The following is a 22197-nucleotide window of genomic DNA, read 5'->3' on the forward strand; positions in this document are numbered from 1 at the left end:
TCCCTGGGATAGCAAAATGGTTCAACATGCACTAATTAATAAATGTGACGCACTACATCACTAGAATAAAAGATAAAAATCATATGATCACCTCAACAGATACAAAAAAAAAAAAGGCATCTGAAAAAATACTGGGTTCTTTCATGATAAAAAAAACAAAAAACAAATTGGGTATAGAAGGAATATGCCTCAACCAAATAATGGCCATGTATCATCAGCCCACAGCTAACATCATACTCAACAGTGAAAGACGGAAAGCTTTTCCTCTAAGATCAGGAATGAGACAAATGTGCCTACTCTCACCACTCCTATTTAGTATGTTACTCTTAAATTACTGGAAATTCTAACTAGAGCAATCAAGGAAGAAAAAGAAACAAAGGCATCCAAATTGAAACAGAAGAAGTACAACTGTCTTTGTTTACAGATGCCATAATTTTATATATGGAAAATCCTAAATACCCCACAAAAAAACTGATAGAACTAAAAAACCAATCCTGTAATTTGCAGGATACGAAATCAACCTACAGAAATCAGTTGTATTTCTGTACATAAACAACAGAACATCTGAAAAACAAATAAGGAAAGCAATCCCATTCACAATAGTATCAAAAACAATAAAATACTTAGGAGTAAATTTAATCAGAGATGAAAGTTCTGTACGCTGAAAACTGAGACTTTGAAAGAAATTAATGAAGACGTGAATAAATGGAAACACAGCTCATGTTAATGACTCAGAATAATTAATATTGTTAAAATGTCCATACTACCCAAACCCTAGACAGACATTCAATACAATCCCTATCACAATTCTGTGGCAATTTTCACAGAAATGAGAAAAATTCTAAAATTTGTATGGAGCTACAAAGACCCCTAATAGCGTAAGCAATCCTGAGAAAGAATAACAAAGCTGGAGTCATGATATTTCAGATATCAAGCTGTATTACAAAGCTATAGTAACCAAAACTGTATGGTACTGGCATAAAAACAGACACATAGACCAAAAGAAGAGAATCGAGAGCCCAGAAATAAACCCTTGCCTATATGGTCAATAGTATTTGACAAGAAAGCCAAGAATACTTAACGGGGAAAGGATAATTTCTTCAACAAATGGTATTGGGAAATTGGATAATCAATGCAGAAAAATGAAATGGACTTTGTCTTACGCCACTCACAAAATTGAACTTGAGCAGATTAAACAGAAGACTTGAAACTGTAAAATTCCCAGAAGAAAACAGGGAAAATGGTCCTCGATATTGGTCTTTGAGAACAATTTTTTGGGTATGACATCAAAAAGCACAAGCAACAAAAGCCAAAATAAATAAGTTAATTATATCAAACTAAAAAGTTTCTGCACAGCAAAAGAAATAATCAACAAAATGAAATGGCAATCTACAGAATGGGAGACAGTATTTTGAAATCATATATCTGATCAGGGTTAATATCTAAAATATACGTGAAACTCATATAACTCAATAGCAAAAATACAGACCAAGGGGAAAAAAAACCAGTCTGATTAAAATATGGGTAGAGGAGGGCTTCCCTGCTGGTGCAGTGGTTGAGAGTCCGCCTGCTGATGCAGGGGACGCGGGTTCGTGCCCCGGTCTGGGAGGATCCAACATCCCGCGGAGCGGCTGGGCCCGTGAGCCATGGCTGCTGAGCCTGCGCGTCTGGAGCCTGTGCTCCACAACGGGAGATACCACAGCAGTGAGAAGCCTGCGTACTGCAAAAAATAAAAAAATTAAAAAAATAAAATATGGGTAGAGGAGCTGAATGGTCATTTTTCCAAAGAAGATATACAAATGGCCAACAGGTACATGAAACGATGCTCAACATCACTAATCATCAGGGAAATGCAAATTAAAACCATGATGAGATACCACTGCACATCTTTTAGAATGGCTATCATCAAAAAGACAAGAGATGGGCTTCCCTGGTGGCATAGTGGTTGAGAGTCCGCCTGCCGATGCAGGGGACACGGGTTCGTGCCCCGGTCAGGGAAGACCCCACATGGCACAGAGCGGCTGGGCCCGTAAGCCATGGCCACTGAGCCTGCGCGTCCGGAGCCTGTGCTCTGCAACGGGAGAGGCCATAACAGTGAGAGGCCCGCGTACCGCAAAAAAAAAAAAAAAAGACAAGAGATAACAAATGCTGGCAGGGATGTGGTAAAAAAGGAACCCCCATGCACTGTTGGTGGGAATATAACTGGTAGAGCCACTGTGGGAAACAGTATGAATGTTCCCCAAGAAATTAAAAATAGAACTACCATATGATCCAGCAATTACATTTCTGGATATATATTCAAAGGAAATAAAATCAGGATCTCCAAGAGATATCTGCACTCCCATGTTTACTGCAGCAGTATTCACAAGAGCTAACATAAAGAAAAAACCTAAATGTCCATATAGGGATGGATGAATAAAGAAAATGCGGTATATACACACATACACACAATGGGCTACTACTCCATCATGAGAAAGAAGGAAATCCTGCCATTTGCAACAACATGGATGGAACTTGGAGGCATTATGCTAAGTGAAATAAGTCAGAGAAAGACAATTTATTTAGACATCATTAAATAATGATGTCATAAAGACATCATTTATTTTTAAGCTCTTCTAAATATATGCCTTGAATTTTTCTCTTGAGACCTTCATCATTATTATGATGACTTCACTTTTAATGTTTCCCCTTGTATGTAAAAGCCTACATTGTAACCTATATGCTAGTTTCTCAGAGGGTCATCCTACTACTATGGCTTGTAGAGTGTGAGGACATCCCAGTCATATCTACCTAAAAAGGAGCTTGCTTGATAAATAATACCACCTCTAAAATATTAATGCAATGGAATAATGCCATCTAATAATTATTGGCAATATGTTTTAAGTGCTTGCTATTTATGACATCCAGCCAAAAGAGTAACAAGAAATGTGAAGAACTGGGAAAAGGCAAATTTGGAGCTACACAAGGTCACAGTATTTCAGTCAGTTAATACAGTACTCTTTAGGACGGCTACTATTACTGCCAGAGATCTTGATCATCTAGCTGTCCTTCAGTTTGCCTGGGGAGCGCTAATGCAATTGATGTGGGGCTTTGTAGAATTTCCTATAATCTCTTGAAAGATTTAACAGCAGGGATCCGTTTGCCAAATAAAAGGTAAACAGATCCCTCTGTGCAGGTCTCAAAAGGGCTACATTTACACGCGTGGAGTTGTTCAAAATACAAAATAATTTAGGAAAGAGTTGAGCTCCAGTAAATAGATATTTTCCAAGGCAACTTGTATTAATTTAATGTTTCTTGGACTGGAGTGGCCTTCTATTTTTCAGACCTATCCATTTGACTAATTCCAGGGCCTACCTCCTTGCCTCTGTTCTGATGAGCACTGCATTTTTCTCTGTGGGTGCCTATACTTGCCTGTTCCAGTGGAGTGGAACACTCTGGCAAAGGCAACCCAAAAGGCAGCATCTTTTTAGACGGTGGCCACCCCACCTTTTAGTTAGATCACTGAAATGACATTGGGAAACAACTCTTCCTCACTGTGCACAGGCTTAGCGGGACTCAAAATCAAGGTGTCCTACTTTCCTACAAGCAAAACATAGGTAGGCCTCATAAGCACTTAAACTTAGGCTTTATATAGTCCCCTCCTGTTCTATAAGCTAACTAATACTCTTCCAATACTTTACCTCTTTTGCTGACATTTATCAAAACCTATGAGATTCAAAACCGGGAGTCTTTCCCAATGAACATTTTTGTAAACCCTGGGAAAAGAAAGGTTGACTTGAAGGCTAAATGCAGTGTCAATTAAACAGGGAGAATAAATCAAACTTTCTGGCCTGTAAAGTTTAGTGGTATAATGATAACTATTACAAAAGCATGGTTACTTTCTGCAGTAAGCTACCCCAGAACAATGATTCTCTTCCCCTCTACTCAACTGACCAAGAAATTCTATTGTTCAAAAGAATTTTCTGTATCTGAGCCTCTACTCCAATCTTAAAAGATGACCTATGTTCCTTTTCACTAAACCTTTAACTTCAATGCCAGAATCCCAAGTCCTTTTCCTCCTTAGCACATGCAACATATGGTAACCAGACCCAAGTCAATGAATAAAGGAGGGGTTCATTTTATCTTCAGATCTTTTCGCATGCCTCCACATTGCTCGGGTGCAGTGAAGGTAAGTGGAAGAGATGAGGAGGAGCTGCTAAGATACGCTTTTTCACTGTCTATGCCTCCATGCAGCAAAAACACTCATTTATCATCCATGTTAGTCCCACTTCAACAATGACGTTCTACTGCCTAGAGGAAGCCCATCTTTGCCATCAGGGTGACATGCATCTGGGGATTCTCTAAATCAAGGGAGACTATTTTTCTCAATAAATACATGATGACTTTGCAAACCACAGCCAGCAGGATGCTAGCTCCCAGTCAGCTACTGTAAGTTAGGGCCAGAACCACAAGTTCTCAGCCCAAAAGCCAAAGCAGATTCTGCAATACTTCTTATGTTGGGTCGAAGAGCACTTTCCATCTAGTAATTTCAGTCAAAATTTTTTCAAAGTGATGCTATTTCTCTTATACCATTTAAAAAGTTAAATACCATTAAACAACTTTATTTGGCGTTTTTAACATGACTCTTTTCCTAAAATGTCATTCACCACCCTATTTAGGGCAGCCGTGTCTGCTAACTTCTACTTACCTTTGCCGCTTAGCTAAGCATCTACCTTCTTCCAGAGTTCTCCTTTGCAGCATGCCCCAATAAGGCCGTGTTCACTGCTCTACTTACGTATTTCTAGTCTTAGAAAGCAGATCTTTTTTTTTGTCTTTTGGTTGTTACTACTATAATTATTACTTATTTTTATCCTGGAAGAGTATCTTACCCAAAGAAAGTACTCAGATATTCAATGTATGAGTGTAGGCATATCACCAAATTTCTTTTCCTATTTTTCTTCTATAATGTCAGTTTATTATAGCCAATTAATGATAACTAGAAAACCAAAATTGGGAAATCTTCCAACAGTTTTACTGTACCTACTACAAACTTGGAGTCATCACCTCTTATGTTACTAGTAGAGTATTTTTAAATTCAGTGTGCATTTATTGAGCCTAGTCTTTGTTGGACATTATCCTCGAGTTTAGAAAGTCAAATACAACATAATTCCTGCCCTCAATAAACCTACATTCTAAAATAAATGAGTCATGGATATGAAATGTACAGTGTGGGGAAGATAGTCAGTAACTGTGTAATATTGTTGTATGGTGACAGACTCTATGTAACTAGACTTATCATGGTGAACATTTTGAAATGTATAGAAATACTGAATCACTACATTGTGTGACAGGAACTGACATAGTGTTGTAGGTCAAGTCTACTTCAAAAACAAACAAACTCATAGAAAAACAGGTCAAACTTGTGGTTACCAGAGGCAAGGGGTGGAGGGAGGGAGAACTGAATGAAGGCAGACAAAAGGTACAAACTTTCAGTGATAAAATACATAACTGCTGTATGTTGTATATGAGAGTTGATAAGAGAGCAGATCCTAAGCGTTTTCATCACAACAATTTTTTTCTTTTTCTTTAATTCTGTATCTATGTGAGATGATGGATGGTCACTAAACTGACTGTGATAATCATTTCATGATGCTTGTAAGTCAAATCTTCATGCTGTACACCTAAAACTTACACAGTGCTGTATGTCAATTACACCTCAATTAAAAAGGAAGAAGAAAATAAAAATAAGCTCACATTCACATGGGAGACGATGAGACAGATTACAATGATCACAATAACATGCAAAAAATTCCGTGACAGTTACGCACAAGGTGTTATGGAACTCATAGAAGCAACACTCTTCAATTACATTAATGAAGGTAAAAGCCAAACGTCTGAAGTAAAATCTCTCTAGATTAAGTAGAAAAACATTTATTTAAATTATTTTGCATAATCTGCAGAATCACCTGGGAGACCAGGGAACCAAAGTTACAAAATGAATTGAAACAAAGGATGACTGGGCTGTCAGAACCAAAGCTAAAACAGTACCACAGAACCAGGTTAGCTGGGGCACTGCTGCTGCTGCTCTTGGAAATGGGAAGCTGGAGATTATACTACTGCTGCCATTTCATGCTAGAGAACACATCTACCCCTGGAGCATGGATGTTACTGCTGCTGCTGTCAACAAGATGGGTTTTCCATTGCCCCTGCTTCTTTGTGTCCCTAGGTCTTGATCCATCTGTCGTGGGTATGTCTGGGTGTGTCTGATTAGCCGAGACTGGGTGACATGGCTGTGCCCTAGCTTTGAAGGACGCTGGGGACATGAGTATCTGGCCTCTTAGGCATGATATGCAGCCTCATTCTCTCATCAAGACTTGATCGATTGGTCATTCTCCATGAATTTATTCATGGAGAGGTACTTTAAGGTGCTGTGCTATTTAAAAAGACGAATGTACACACTGTGATCCAAAACAGGACCATGAAGGAAGACTAAGGCAGGGCTAACCTTTTACTCCCAAGGAGTTATGTTTTGGAGAAATAGACTGTAGTTAGCTGGTAATCCACACAGAAAGCCAAGCATTAGCAAAGGCACAGAATATCCTGAAACCCACGGAAGTGTGACTGTGGTGGGGCAAGGAGTGTGTGTATGGGGACTTGAGGTGGGAATTAAAGATGGCAGGCCTAGTGTGGAGTGAGATGGGTGATTAAATCAGACACCAGGTCAAAAAGGACCTATAGTCCAGGCTATACACGTTTTACTCAATCCTCTGGGGTAAGGGAAGCCAGGAACAGATAAAAGAATGGCTGTATTTGTATTTTAGTAAGTTGATCATTTTAGTAAAATGGATGCTATATTGGAGGAGCTAATCTGGAGGCATGAGTAACTGTAGCTGTGAATCACGGTGAATACAGTGGAGCCCAGAACTAAAGTAACTGCACAGATAATGGGGATGAGGGGACATTCTCAAGATGTGCTAAAAGATCCAGTACGGGTTAAAATCTAAAACGTGGTGCTAACCACTGAGGGTCCAGAAATTAAAATAAAATAACAAAGCTTCTTCTTGAGGAACTTACAGTTTCGTTTTAAGCACAACTGAAAATAGATGATACTATGAGAATGCTTGTGATTTTGTATTTTGAAATTAAGTCCTTATTCAACACCTGTATTTAAGCTGGGACCGCTGAATAGTTCATTAAGGAAACACTCCAACCAGACATTAAAAGGTCTCAGAATTTTCTATATTCACCATGATATAGACAAAGGCAAAAAAAACAAACAAACAAACAAACTGGAAAATCCTCAGATCTAACATAGATACATAGATGGGGGTATTGGGAATTATAGCCTTGTTGCATCACACCACTGTAAATTTTGTGTGGGGACAGTAACAGGGAAGAATAAAGCAGATTTAGGGCAGGGGTAACTGTGACATACCAGAGCAAACAGATCTAGGATACAATTTTTGTGACCCATAAGTCACAGAATTATATATCCTCAAAATTATGTATCATACGTCCTCCCTCTACATGCCTTTTTCTCCCTAAAAGGCAAAGGGAAAAATACAACTGTTCCTTCCTTTCCTCTTTCCTTTAACAAATATTTGCTGAATGCCTTGTAAAGGCCAAAAGTTAGGCTAGATGATAGGGTCCCAAGGCAAAGTCCTTGACCTCACAGAGGTTACAGTCAGGTGCGGAAGGCTGACAACAACCCAACGAAAGAGAGCACTGCATCTGTGAAGCAAGGAGGAGCAAAGAATCCTCTAATCAGAACAGAATCCTGTAATGAACAAATCCAACTAGTTCCTAAGGTCTAGGAAAAACGGAGGACTGAACAATAGTTACTAATAGTCAAATCTTCACCTAGTTATGCTAGGTAAGAATATTCTAGGTCAAGATAAAATATTAAATAAAAAGAAGTTCTAGAGTTTACCTGACTAATGATGAGACTAACTGAAATAACTGTATTAAGTGATCGGCATGAAATACCAAAAGATAGCTCAAACATTTTTTCTGGTTTTGAACAGTTGATATGTCTCACAACACCATGGCAGTAACAAATCATGACTATTTTTGTCATATTGTGAAGCAGTGGTCATGGGATTCTCCTGAAAATTGTCTGGCAGACTAGAAGAGTTGTATGTGATGTCCTTACTCTTGTAAACCTTGACTCAAATTTAGTTCAAATGATCTGGACTATATTAGTGACTTATGATATCATAAGCGTTTCCTTTGCCCCTTACTTAGAAAAAGGAGTCTTTATGTCTAAGTTACGCTATTTAGTTTATTATGTTGACATGAATTTTAAAGCACATCGGGAGTGAATCGCCTCTCATTGTCTGTGATACTAATCAATAAATTGCTTTTGTCGATACTGCATATGCATCCATTCAAACATCCAGGGCGATTTATGCAAATATAACTGTTCTACAAATATCCCATCATCTGAGAAAATCATGTTACAGTCCTTTCTGAAAGTTCAACAAGGAGCAGCAGCCATGCATATTTAAATATCTCATGACTATACATGAGATGAAAATTATTGAGGTTTTCTGACAGCTTAGAGGAACTGTATGTAGGCCTTCATGTCCCAGACAATTTAGATGGCCCCCTGCTGAAGGATGGCTTCTTTTTCTGACATCCTTGTCTTGATTTGTTCTATCAGAGTCTGACAAAGGAGCGTGCACCCCATGTTCTATGCGTGGTGGAGATCTTTGAGGCTCCAGTTTTACAAGCAGCCTTTGGTTCAGGACTTAGGTCTAAACTTTGGAACTAAAGCATTTTCACAGAGTGAAACTCTTACAGACATTTATAAAGAAGAAGAACCACAATCTTCAAAATCAAACTGTTTAGAAAGAATGGAAGTAACTCCTTGGAACCTTCCAGCAGAACAAAGAAACAACATCGAGCTTATGTTCGTGCTCTCCCCCCACCCTCACACACACACACCACATACATAGGACAACTTGAATAGCTCACTTCCTTTTCTTGTTATGCTTCTTATATGATGGAAGCATATTAGTAAGAAGAGCAACCATAACTCAAAAAGACACGTGCACCCCAATGTTCATTTCAACACTATTTACAATAGGCAGGACATGGAAGCAACCTAAATGCCCATCGACAGATGAATGGATAAAGAAGATGTGGTACATATGTACAATGGAATATTACTCAGCCATAAAAAGGAGCAAAATTGGGTCATTTGTAGGGATGTGGATGGACCTAGAGACTGTCCTACAGAATGAAGTAAGTCAGAAAGAGAAAAACAAATATTGTATATTAACGCGTACATGTGGAATCTAGAAAAATGGTACAGATGAACTGGTTTGCAAGGCAGAAATAGAGACACAGATGTAGAGAACATATGGACACCAAGGGGGGAAAGCAGGGGTGGGGGTGGTGGTGGGATGAATTGGGAGATTGGGATTGACAATATATACACTAATATGTATAAAATAGATAATAAGAACCTGCTGCATAAAAAAATTAAATTAAATGTAAAAAGGAATAAACATACATCCCCAAAACAAAAAAACCCCAAAATAGATAAATAAATATCATTCAAATTAAGAAAAAGAATAGCAACTCAGCTATTCTATATAATTTTATATATATATATGTATATTTATATATATATAATTATATATATATATATATAAATAACCTTTGAGTTATAACTAAAGGCAAATGTTATCTATCACTAGTTATTTTCAAATTTTTGAAACTCAAGCAAAAATGCTACTGATTTATAGGAAACTAGTGAGGAACACTAAGAATTAGGTGTCACTGGGTATTGTGTTCCCCATACATGATCTTATTTCTTTTACCAACCTGATCATCATTAATCTCATTCTCTATATTAGGAATCTGAGAACTTGGAAAGTTCAATCATGTGTCAAAAGTTGTACAGCACAAAAGCAATGGAGCCCATTATTCAAATCCAGGTCTTTCTGATACCTCAGTGCTTGCTTATGTATATGCCACACTGTCTCTCCCACAGATACACCTTGGCTTGTATCTTTCTTGAGGGTAAGGTTCTAGAAGCAGCAGGCAAAGGAAAAAAGTAAACACTGAAAATTACCCTTGAAAATTCCCTAAGTATGCATACTTCCCCGAAATTCCAAAAGGGTAAATTTTAAAAATCCTTTTTCTTTGTATTCTGAATTAGAATATATTGCTGTTGCTTTGACTGAAAACCAGAGGAAGTAGTTGGATTCTTCTTAGAGATCGTGGAACATGAATATGTACCTCTATACACTGGAATCACCTTTGGGTTAGCAAGATGCTCACAATATGAGAGGCCCATAGAAGTGACACCCACTGAAGGAATGACGGAATCATGTTTCCCATCTCAGGTTTTTTTTTGAAGTAATACACACACTGAGTGAGTAAACTTACCATACTCTATTTCAATTATAATTCTCCCTCCTCTTTATTTCCTCTTTTTTGAAGGGATGGGTAGGGAGTTGAATGCAGGGGTGTTTGTTAAGCACACAAGTGAATTCACTTAAATTAACTGCACATATGCTACGGTGCCAAAGAAATTTAATATAAATACACGTCAACTATCATGATACTTAAGGTGAAGAAGAACCGACTGCAAGACATTACCTGAACCCGCAATGTTTTCTGGCATTTCGGCAGCTGGCTGTTTAGTTATATTCATCCCCAAATTCAAACGCTTTCAGATTGAAGGATTTCATCCAAAATGGCGGACAATAATACAATTTTATTTTTGAGTTGGGTCATTTCAATAAATTGATATGATTAGCTAAAATTATGAGCTGGGGAGCTCAGACCACATTACCCAAACTTTTCCTTTTTGAAGAGTCATACAGCAGACTCATATCTTAAGTTTTCACTAAGTGACACCAGGAATAAACAACTTCACGAAACTCACCACTGACCTGTCTATAGAGTAGTCTTTTATAAAGGCCAACATTTGTCTTGATCCTGTCCTTACTGAACAATCAACATGATTCTGACCTTCTGAACACTGTAACTTTTGTAACAAAATGGGTAGTGTCCTTTGCTTTGTCCAGTACAACGTGCAGTATTAAATTTGAGATCCACTTGCAGCAATTATGTAGAACAAGAAGGTATCTGAACTTTATTTCTGAGCTTTATCTTACTATTTTGCCCATATTTTCTCTTCATCTTGTCTTACCTATTGGCTATTATGCCCATATTTTAGATACGTCTTTAAGCGGGCCTCTCACATTATTTTGGTCAAAGCAGGAGTCAAAGAAAAAAAGAAAGAAACAAACACATAGCTATCAAAAGTGGTTAGACTTTTCTTTAAAGATTCATGAATTCAGTTGTTAATGAGTCTTAAAAATCACAGTACGCAAAACACAAGGCCAGAGTTAAGATTTCTTCCCTAATCAGAAAGTTTTTCGCTGAATTATGCCAGAAACGCTTCCCTTAGAAACAAAGCAGCTGGAACTACAGTAGTGACTCAGACGACACCACCTCTCTTAGAGTCTACGGGACAAGACAGAAATCAACAGCAGCAGCAAATTATGCTAATGTGTGATGACTATTGTGGGAGGAGCCACTAGAAACACAAGACCAAGCAGACAGAATCCAGGAAGTTTTGTGTGCATGTTTGCTTGAACCTAGAAATGGCATTTAGGATAAGCCCTGTAAATGACCAGGAGCTCGGCAGTCAAAGGTGTTAACAGTGACAGTATTTCAGCCAGAAGGAAGAGTACAAGACTGACCCAGCCCTCCAATGAAATCTTCAAATTAGAGATCATGATAAGGTGCTGAGTTAAAAGCACAAGGTTCATAAACAAGTCGGGGTTTCCTTATTTCAGTAGCCATGTAAAGACACACCATCTATATGTGGGAGCATTACATGCCTGAGGACGTCTGTAGTCTGAAAGCAAAATACTCAACGCCATGTCTTCAGGATTTACGACATCTTTCCTCGTGAAAAGAACCTCTGTTTCTATTGCCTTGCTTGTTTGTTTCCTTTATGGTTAGTTAATTATTCTGGGCAATGACAAGTTGGATAATATTCTTACCATCAAAACTGAGGACCAGACTTTAGCCTAAGAGCTTTTTAGGAATATCCAAGCATGCATTTAAATATATATATATATGCTTACTAGATCCAATATTTCCATATTGGGAAGCCTGTGTATTTATTGTCATTATTCCTAAGTTTGAAGATTTTTGTCTCGTTTTTTCAAAATCTGCCCGATGGAAGCCAGCTGGCCAAACATTCGAACCCATTACCTCCATTTTGAGCTTATTAAACATACATAAAAGAATCTTCTCCAAATGCTACCTAATAGAACTGTCTTTCTCAAAAGAATCTAAAGTTTCAAAGACTATTTGCCTAAGTACATTCTACTGCCTGGATAATTTACTTAATTTTGTTTCAGCCAAGTCACTCAGAGCCCTCAGTGTCATTCCCCTTCAAAGCAAAGTGTCCCTGTGGTTGGGTTCTCATAATTTAAACAATTGTCTCCATTTTGGAGACCGGCGGAGAGAAATGACACATGAGGAGGCACATTTAGCCACACTTGCTCATGTTTCCATATACAGCCTGCAATCCACACTATTATCTATTACACAGAGTCAGATATCAATTTTAGTACCTATTTTTTTCTCTCCATTTCTTCCACTAATACTTAAAGGGATTTCAGTTTCATAGTTTTGAAAATATTCTCTTCCAGAACAACAAAGCATTTTAAATGAAGACTTTGCAAATTCACTTCACAGGCAAGGGGGAACTCGAGCGTAGGGATAGGGCGATTACCAATAGTGTTTGTTTAATAAAGACTGAAAGAGCTCTACAAGCCACAGACATTCAAAGAGGGTCATCTTGATCATTGCAATCTCTTCCTACCTGCCTCTTTGGAAATCTGCGTGAAGGATTCCACACCTTTCTCTCCATAACTTCCTTCCGATGCGAGAGTAGACACATAATTCCAACCCAGAGCCTTTACGATGTCTACCATGGCCTGGGCTTGGAAGGAATCGGGCGGGACCACACGAGAGAAGAAGTCATAGCGACGGTCATCACTTAACTCGGGTGCCGTTGATGCATAACTAATCTGGGGGATCTGAAAAGATAAGAAATCACCACATGAGGGCACACCATCAGGATGTGAGAGATTCATGTATACTTATGACAATTTACTTAAAATACAGGGCTTGAGCTCCAAAGGGGAAGCGTGTTTTGCCACACATAGCATGCAAGTGTAGACCACCTAAATGCAACCAACCACCTCTTAACAGCACAAGAAGCATCTACTTTTATGCTTTGGCCTTTTATTCTCCTCTTGGAGAAAGGAATGGGAATGGAATGGCAATTACACAGAGCATGATGGTTGGGAGGAAAAATAATTTTAACCATTCTGTCTAACATTGTGAATCATGCTTTACTTCTTATACATTAATAGAAACAAAAGACACAACAGCCTAACTGGAGTGTGTATAGAGACTGGTTCAGTTGACACATCTCATGAATACTGGTAGACGTCATTAGTCATCTAACATCGATTGAGTGCTGATCACCTACGAGGAAATATCTAAGTAAGCTGCGTGCATTATTTAATTTACTCTTCACAAGAACGTTATGAAGTATTGATAGCTCACTAATACCCTTAGACCCAGGTAAGGGGGTTCCCTGCCCCAACACCATCATTTCAGCTCTTCTGGCACTTTGGAGGGCCTTTCTCAAAATTTTTTAAGTTTCATTTGGATGCTGAGAGAGAGCTGACAGTCCTGATTGAGTGGAGCCACGTGAACCTCTGATTCCCATTTTTTTGCCTTTAGAGAATTCTCTGACCCTCTACTGCACGTGGGATTAACCAGATGTCTCAAGGAGTTCTAGAACTTGTGCCTACACAAATCATCCTAGAGCAGGACCCTGGTTCCAAGAGGACAATTTAATGAGCAGATTATTCCTCTTGACGGGCACAGTATTTATTCTCAGGATCATTTCAGATTACACTACCTGAGTAGTCCTGACATGCTGATTTTAGTTAAAGAAAATTACGCATGTAGAAAGAAACCTTGAAAAGAAAATATGTACCCAGGATCCCAAATACTCTAGGAGAAGACCTGAAGCAGCTATAGATGAGAAGCATGGCGTAGGGTCTAACGTCAGGATCTCTAAGCTAGTTACTTTTATAAAGGATGCTCCCCAGTTGTTTCTCTTAACACCAGCATGCAGAAGACTATGATAGGTATGATTTATCTACCTGTAAGAACGATCAACTCCTACAAAATTCTGGTTGTAAACTCTCCCAGGACTTACCCTTGTTTTAGCGTAAAGATGTCTCATGTATCTAAAAGCCAGTTTTGATCTTTGCTCAGACAAAGCCCAACAGTGCAACTCTTTGCCCCAAAGATGTCAAAGCTACACTCAAGTTAATTCTTTGAGCCCTGATAATTCTACTCAATATTAACCTACTTTTCTCTTTTTAGGGCAGTTTGCGTCAAGGTTACCCATTTGACATTGTTTAAAGCTGGTTACCACCTCTGTAAAGCTCATTTCTCCACCAGCCTTTCTATGTGAACATTACAGTCAAGTCTTGCCCTGACGGTAGATGACCCACCATTTTCCACGCAGCCCATCCCTGATGCAGTTCTGCTCTATGACCACCAGGGGCAGGCTCTCCGTTCCTGACTCGAAATCCAAAGCCACCCTGAGAAAGGCTCCAAGTCTCCTGACGGTCCGCACCTGAGTAACTCCTCAATTACAGGGGTACTGAAGTGCAGTAGAAATAAAATGGGATTTGGTATTGAGAAGATCCGGAATCGAAGCCTCATGTTTCTGTTCACTAGAGTTTACTCTGGTGAATATTTCACCTCACTGAGTTGGTTACATTATTAATTAGTATAAGATTGTTTTGAAGGGCAGGAATAACAAATGTGCATTGCTTAGCATGATGCCTGGGACAGTGTGGGTACTTAATACATGGGGTAACGACAATCAGAAGAGAGAAAAGTGTGTGTTTTCTTACTAAGTTTATGCATTCTCCACATTTGACTTCCCAAGTTCTCTGTGACACATTAGCAAAAACATTTCCCTCACTGTCCTAAGAAAATGTTTACATATTCCTATCATTATTGCTTTAGAAATAATATGTACTATTTATTTAACTCTTTAACATGTGGCAAGAATATTCTAAAAGTTTGGGGTTTATTTTTAATGTTTTAAATTGTATTTATTTATTTTTATTTAAGTATAGTTGATTTACAATATCGTCTTAGTTTCAGGTGTTCAGCACAGTGATTCAGTTATATATATATATATGAAACTTTTCAGATTCATTTCCCTTATAGATTATTACAAAATATTGAGTATATTTCCCTGTGCTATATAGTAGTTCTTTGTTGGTTATCATTATCACTAAAAGTTTTATATGCATTACCTTATCTAACCAACAGTAAAAAGTCTTCACTATACTTTACTATACTATACTATTATTAAGTCATTTTACAAAAGAAGAAATTGAGACTTGAAAGTAGACTATGACCTTGCCTTAGGTCACAAAGTTGTAAGACAGAGCAATACTCAAACCTGACACAGCCTAATGCAAACTTCTAAACTCTTAACTATGATATTTTGCTGAATTGTTGCTAAAAATTTGAACAATAAGCATAAAATAATGAAGGGTACTAGATTACTGTAGTCTAGGCCAAGTTCTGTCCACAGTACTGACTACAGAGCCACTGAAAGCAACTTTACAGGTCATCCTTAGACTGTTGTTAAAACATTTTATATAAATGTCTTATTAAAATTTATACAAATGTGTGAAAAGATTGAGTTTCCTATGTTTCATTTATAGTTCAAGGGTTATAAATTTTAGGTGAAAAATATCAACTGAATAAAGGCTTTGGACGAAAATTAAAGGGAAGGAGGAGGGAGGGACGGAGGGAGGGAGAGAAATACCTTTTCTTACAAGAAATAAAAAAGGAAGAAGCCAAGCATGGCAATACATTTCCATCAATTTCAACTTGTGGAAATGCAAAATCTTTGTGCTGTTGCACAGATGCCTTCCCTGCCAAAATCCCTTTCTACCTTTGAACAAGTGCTAATGAAGATACATCCAGCCCTCTACTTAAATTAGCATTTATGTGGCTGTGGTAAACATCACGACTGTGAAATGCCTCCAGTGCAAATGCATTTCCTAAACTGTGCCCCAAATTTTAGTAATGAAGATCCTGGTGAAGCAGATTTATTTCCTCACTACCCATTGAAATGATTGCTATCAGTGGTTTATCCCTTCCATTATAAATAACAAACACCTACCAGCTTAAGACTCATGTGTCCCTTTAGGATCACACACACATCCTATATTCAGGGGTAATTATTTGTACATTATGCATATAATGATGCTAGAATAAGAAACGAACAACCAAATGGATTTCATTTCTGAGATAAAAATACGGCTATATAAGGAAATTCTGCCCAGCAATAGGAGATGAAGAACAGCAAGAATGTATGTAACCTATGAAATATGCTCTGTTACTTATCAACTATTATCCTGTATATTTAGTTACTTGTTTTCAAACTAATGCTTAAGTCTACAGGGTAATTATTTGAAAGTATGTATTATAACTGGTACCTGAACCTTACCAAATTATTATAAGTCGTCTTTAGTGATTAACTGACACACTCCCCTTGATATCACAGCTATACTTTCTTTTTCTGCTATTGAATCTCTACCCTCTTGCCAGTCTCCTTCAGAAGTGTAGAACTGATCTTTTGATGAAGACAATTTGGTATAATCACACTTCTGCAACATGAAAATAAATATCCCATCTCCCTTTGAGCCTTCCTTTCCCCAATTTAAAAACCAAAAAGTTTCATCTTTATTGTAGGACTTAATTTTCATCTCATTGTATTTTGTTGTTCTTTACTCTTTATAAAAAATTTGCCTAACACACAAAAATGGTTTTGCTAATGTTGAGCACCAAATAGGGTTAAAAACATCTCACACCTTTAAATTATCATTTAAAATTTATGTAGGCATTTTTCACAGAACTAGAAAAATTTCACAATTTGTATGGAAATGCAAAAGATCCCGAATAGCCAAAGCAATCTTGAGAAAGAAAAACGGAGCTGGAGGAATAAGGGCCCCTGACTTCAGACTATACTACAAAGCTACGGTAATCAAAACAGTATGGTACTGGCACAAAAAGAGAAATATAAATCAATGGAACAGGATAGAAAACCCAGAGATAAACCCACGCACATATGGTCACCTTATCTTTGATAAAGGAGGCAAGAATATACAGTGGAGAAAAGACAGCCTCTTCAATAAGTGGTGCTAGGAAAACTGGACAGCTACACATAAAAGAATGAAATTAGAATACTCCCTAACACTATACACAAAAATAAACTCAAAATGGATTAAAGACCTAAATATAAAGCCAGACACTATCAAACTCTTAGAGGAAAACATAGGCAGAACACTCGATGACATAAATCACAGCAAGATCCTTTTTGACCCACCTCCTAGAGAAATGGAAATAAAAACAAAAATAAACAAATGGGACCTAATGAAACTTAAAAGCTTTTGCACAGCAAAGGAAACCATAAACAACACCAAAAGACAACCCTTAGAATGGCAGAAAATATTTGCAAATGAAGCAACTGACAGAGGAGTAATCTCCAAAATTTATAAGCAGCTCATGCAGCTCAATATCAAAAAAACAAACAACCCAATCCAAAAATGGGCAGAAGACCTAAATAGACATTTCTCCAAAGAAGATATACAGATTGGCAACAAACACATGAAAGAATGCTCAACATCATTAATCATTAGAGAAATGCAAATCAAAACTACAATGAGATATCATCTCACACCAGTCAAAATGGCCATCATCAAAATATCTACAAACAATAAATGCTGGAGAGGGTGTGGAGAAAAGGGAACCCTCTTGCACTGTTGGTGGGAATGTAAATTGATATAGCCACTATGGAGAACAGTATGGAGCGTCCTTAAAAAACTAAAAATAGAACTACAATACGACCCAGCAATCCCACTACTGGGCGTATACCCTAAGAATACCATAATTCAAAGAGTCATGTACCACAATGTTCATTGCAGCTCTATTTACAGCAGCCAGGACATGGAAGCAACCTAAGTGTCCATCGACAGATGAATGGATAAAGAAGATGTGGCACATATATACAATGGAATATTACTCAGCCATAAAAAGAAACGAAATTGAATTATTTGTAGTGAGGTGGATGGACATAGAGTCTGTCTTACAGAGTTAAGTAAGTCAGAAGGAGAAAAACAAATACCATATGCTAACACATATATATGGAATCTAAGGGGAAAAAAAGGTCATGAAGAACCTAGGGGCAAGTCAGGAATAAAGATGCAGACCTACTAGAGAATGGACTTGAGGATATGGGGAGGGGGAAGGGTAAGCTGTGACAAAGCGAGAGAGTGGCATGGACATATATACACTACCAAACGTAAAACAGACAGCTAGTGGGAAGCAGCCGCATAGCACAGGGAGATCAGCTCCGTGCTTTGTGACCACCTAGAGGGGTGGGATAGGGAGGGTGGGAGGGAGGGAGACACAAGAGGGAAGAGATTTGGGAGCATATGTATATGTATAACTGATTCACTTTGTTATAAAGCAGAAACTAACACACCACTGTAAAGCAATTATACTCTAATAAAGATGTTAAAAAATAAATAGATAAAATAAAATTTATGTAGAAGTCAACTTTCCTGACACCTTTTAAGCACTGTAAAGCAAACAGTAAAAGCAATAAAACCATCATTCTTCAAGTCATCAGATGTAACATTTTCCCAATCCATACATTATCCTTAAAATAGGAAAAGGAAGACCCAATTCACTCTAATTGGACTTTTAAAATATTTATGCATATTTAAGAATTTCTGTAAATTGAAGAGAAACAGGCTAGGGGAAAACTACTTTCAAGAAAATCACAATGGACATTTAAGTAACTTCCATCTTCTACACACTGTAAAAACTCTCAAGTCATCAAGATGTGTACCTCACCAGTACAAGCGACTGTGGTGACTGAATTCTTTAGGTGGACTGAAAGAATGACCCAAATTAGTGGCACACACCACTCACTAGGAGGTGCTCAAGGCTCCCTCCTAATCTCTCCCACGTTTGCCCTAGAAAGCAGTGGTCAACTGATGAGTTTTTCTGCAGCACTAGTTTTCTTTGGTAAGAAGTGTCACAACTCTCATTATACAATGATCTGTTTATCTGTTTATTGTTCGCACCTTTCCTGGAGAGTACTGACCTTGTTCATCATTTTGTCACGACTGGACAGCACTGCACTGGGTACAGAATACGAACCTTATCGTTATTTGTTGAATAAAAGGGTAAGCCGGTGAAGTAATGAATGACGTAATCTGAAGGAAACAGAATCCCTCCTGCACAGCGTTGGTGTGGCCAGAGGGACCCACAGCACTTGGGAGTCATCCCCGCCCTGGGAGGGGCTCTGAGGGGCAGCTGAACTCACAGCAGCAAACACTTTTGTCACTCTCTCTTTTCCCTGGCACATTTTTCCCTGGGATTTCCTTCTTCATCACTGGCAGGTAGAACAAGCTGACAATGGATCGGGGTTCAAAGGTAAAGGGACCTAGGGAGTCACTTAGGGGATTGTTCACTCTGGTTTTTTTCCCTCTATGCCTGAGACCTGACAACTCCGAGCACCAGACACCACAGTGCCCAGAGTTCACTCTGACTCTGCGAGACAGACTTGGTGTGAAGCACTTTTACTTTCCAAGTGTTGGCAAGATAGAACTCTTCTAAATTTAGTTTTATCCCATAATCACTCTAAAGGCAAAGGGATCCCACAGGCTTGGAAACACACTCCTTTAGGCATCATCTTAGTGTCAACATCTGTCAAAATAACTGAAGATCCAAATCCAGATGTGGACTAGATCACAGTAATGCAAATATTTTAAAAATCCAAACTGTTGCTCCTATTCCAACATGAACTTGCCATGAAAAATAAATACTAAACATTTATTTTAAAAAGTAGAACCATTTCATGTATGTAGAAACAAATGAAAGATCTGAAATTTGTTTCATGCGTGTTGAGCTGCTTCTTCTTCTTTATATTATAAGGGCAGCGGCTATAACAAAGTCAGTCACCTGGGGACTTCTTACCTTTGGAAAGGTAAATGAGGTTTATGGCCCCACCAGCTTCCTGGGGAATTTGCACAGCCAAGAAAGGCAATCCAAAATGTACTAACACTTGCTCCAGAGGGGAGTTTCCACGAAACTTGTAAAAGGCAATTTTTGGAAGTATCATGAGCAATTAAGATAATGCTTCAGTGTACCTGTTGAGGTATTAACGAACTCCCAGTGGGGCATTATTAAGTTCACAGTCAGCAGGAATTTCACTCGTAGTTCTTATTAAGCTCTATTGATATGGACTCCCCCCAAAAGGAAAAACGGTCAAATACTGCATTCAGGCCCGTTCTCTGAAGCACCACTCTCCACGATTTACATGTATCTCTTCTCTAGATAACATCTCTGCTCGTATTAGGACGGCTGGGTGTCAGTTCTGATTTTTGATAGTATTTACTTCAAAGTACTGAGGAATGACTAATAATTTTGAATCTGTTTAAAGTCTGGAATTTCACTCAACCTTAAATTCCTCACAACAAAGGTTATCATCAAGTATTGCAACTCTTTTTCCTCTGCCTTTCATTTCTTTGATTGTATGACACCAAATACATTAACATTCTGTAAGTGGTAGTAACCATTTTCTTAGAACCAAGTAATTTTATGTGTGGACTGCAAGTCAAATTTGTCTAATACATATTTTAAAGAATGTTATCTATTATTTTTATTATTATTGCTTTATTAAATCTCTCTATATACCAGGCTTTTGGAGGTGAAATACTTTACATATATAACCTCATGAGACTTTGCAGCACCCTATAGTCGATACAGAGATTATTGTCATGAATACTGACAGTTTTGCCTTCCACATCACTCTGTTCCTGTAGTTTATGTGGAGATGGTGGTACTGCAGGATCCAGATGCTGTGTGTGACACAAACGAGCCTATCAGAACACAGTGTTCCTTTAAGCTACATGGCTGACTCAAGGGAAATCACATGACCTGACCGAGACCAAGGTGAACAAGTGAGATGCAGTATCAAGGCGAGGTCAGAATTTATAGACAAAAGAAACAATCTTCTTACTGAAATGCCTGAGAGGAAATAATATAAGGCTGTGGTTACTGATGAGGATGACGATGAAGATGATGATTTTACCGGGGGTAGGGAGGAAAACATAGTATCCTTCACATCTCACACTTGGCAAACGTTAGAAACAGCGCTGGAGATAAAACTTGTCTCTCCCTATTTCCTATGAAACATGGAAGATCAGGAGAAAGCTATAAGTTTTGGGTGGTTTATAGCCGCCGAAATAGCAACACATGTAGCGGCCATCTAGTGGGACACACTCTCCAGGATTATTTCTCTAGCCATAAAATGAGGCGACTCATATGAGCCCAAGCTATACCACAGAGGAACATGCAATATTTACAAAATGAAAACTGTATGCACCATAGTCACATACAGGGCTCTTCTGTCCAGTGTTATTTGCTGAGATAGGCATCTTGGTTACAAGTGTGAGAAAGGTTGCATGCGTGTGTAGTACGTAAACAGGCTTTCCGTGGCCTTCTGTAGATTGGGGAAATACCTCTACCCGTATCTCCATAGCACAAACAGACAACGGACAAAGGGAAATTTCCCTGCCAATATGGTACCACAGAAATCACCAGTGCACACTTTACCAGGCAAACAGACAGAAGGGCAGACATGATTTTTATGACCTATCAGGGTCCTTCCCCATCTTACATGTCTCTGAATTATCTCTGTCCAATATCCCTATAAACTATATATTAAGAAACAAAAAGTAACCAAAGTAAGTGTTTTAACATTTCTCAGTATATTAGAAATGATCGTAGTTCTCTTTCAGGCTCTGAGGGCCAGATTCTCACACCAGGAGGTTTGGTTTTTCAAACACTCAAGGGTGACCTTTAAGGTGTTTTGCTAGCAGTACAAATGTCAAATCTCTGTAGAGTAGCATCTCTTGACCTTAGTACTATTGACATCTGGGGTCAGATAATTCTTTGTACAGTGGGAAGTGTAGAATGTTTAGAAGCATCCCTGACCTCTGTCACTAGATGCCAGTGGTATACCCTGCAGCTGTCATCGTCACAAATGAC

The 22197-nt window shown here is 38.4% G+C and overlaps 1 protein-coding gene across 13 annotated transcripts in view; it reads right to left on the bottom strand.

Moving 5' to 3' along the window:
* Window positions 1–22197, bottom strand: part of GRM7 (glutamate metabotropic receptor 7) — an 858094-nt gene that overhangs the window by 573795 nt on the left and 262102 nt on the right. For all 13 annotated transcript variants that reach the window (XR_009565806.1, XR_009565810.2, XR_009565807.2 and 10 more), the window contains one exon: window positions 12839–13055. Coding sequence is in view for 6 of the 13 variants with exons in the window: in XM_060307845.1 (XP_060163828.1) it covers window positions 12839–13055 (217 nt within the window). In the remaining 7 variants the exon portion in view is untranslated. The remainder of the gene's footprint in view (window positions 1–12838; window positions 13056–22197) is intronic.

Source organism: Globicephala melas, chromosome 11 (genome assembly GCF_963455315.2).
Source record: "Globicephala melas chromosome 11, mGloMel1.2, whole genome shotgun sequence".
Classification (NCBI taxonomy): domain Eukaryota; kingdom Metazoa; phylum Chordata; class Mammalia; order Artiodactyla; family Delphinidae; genus Globicephala; species Globicephala melas.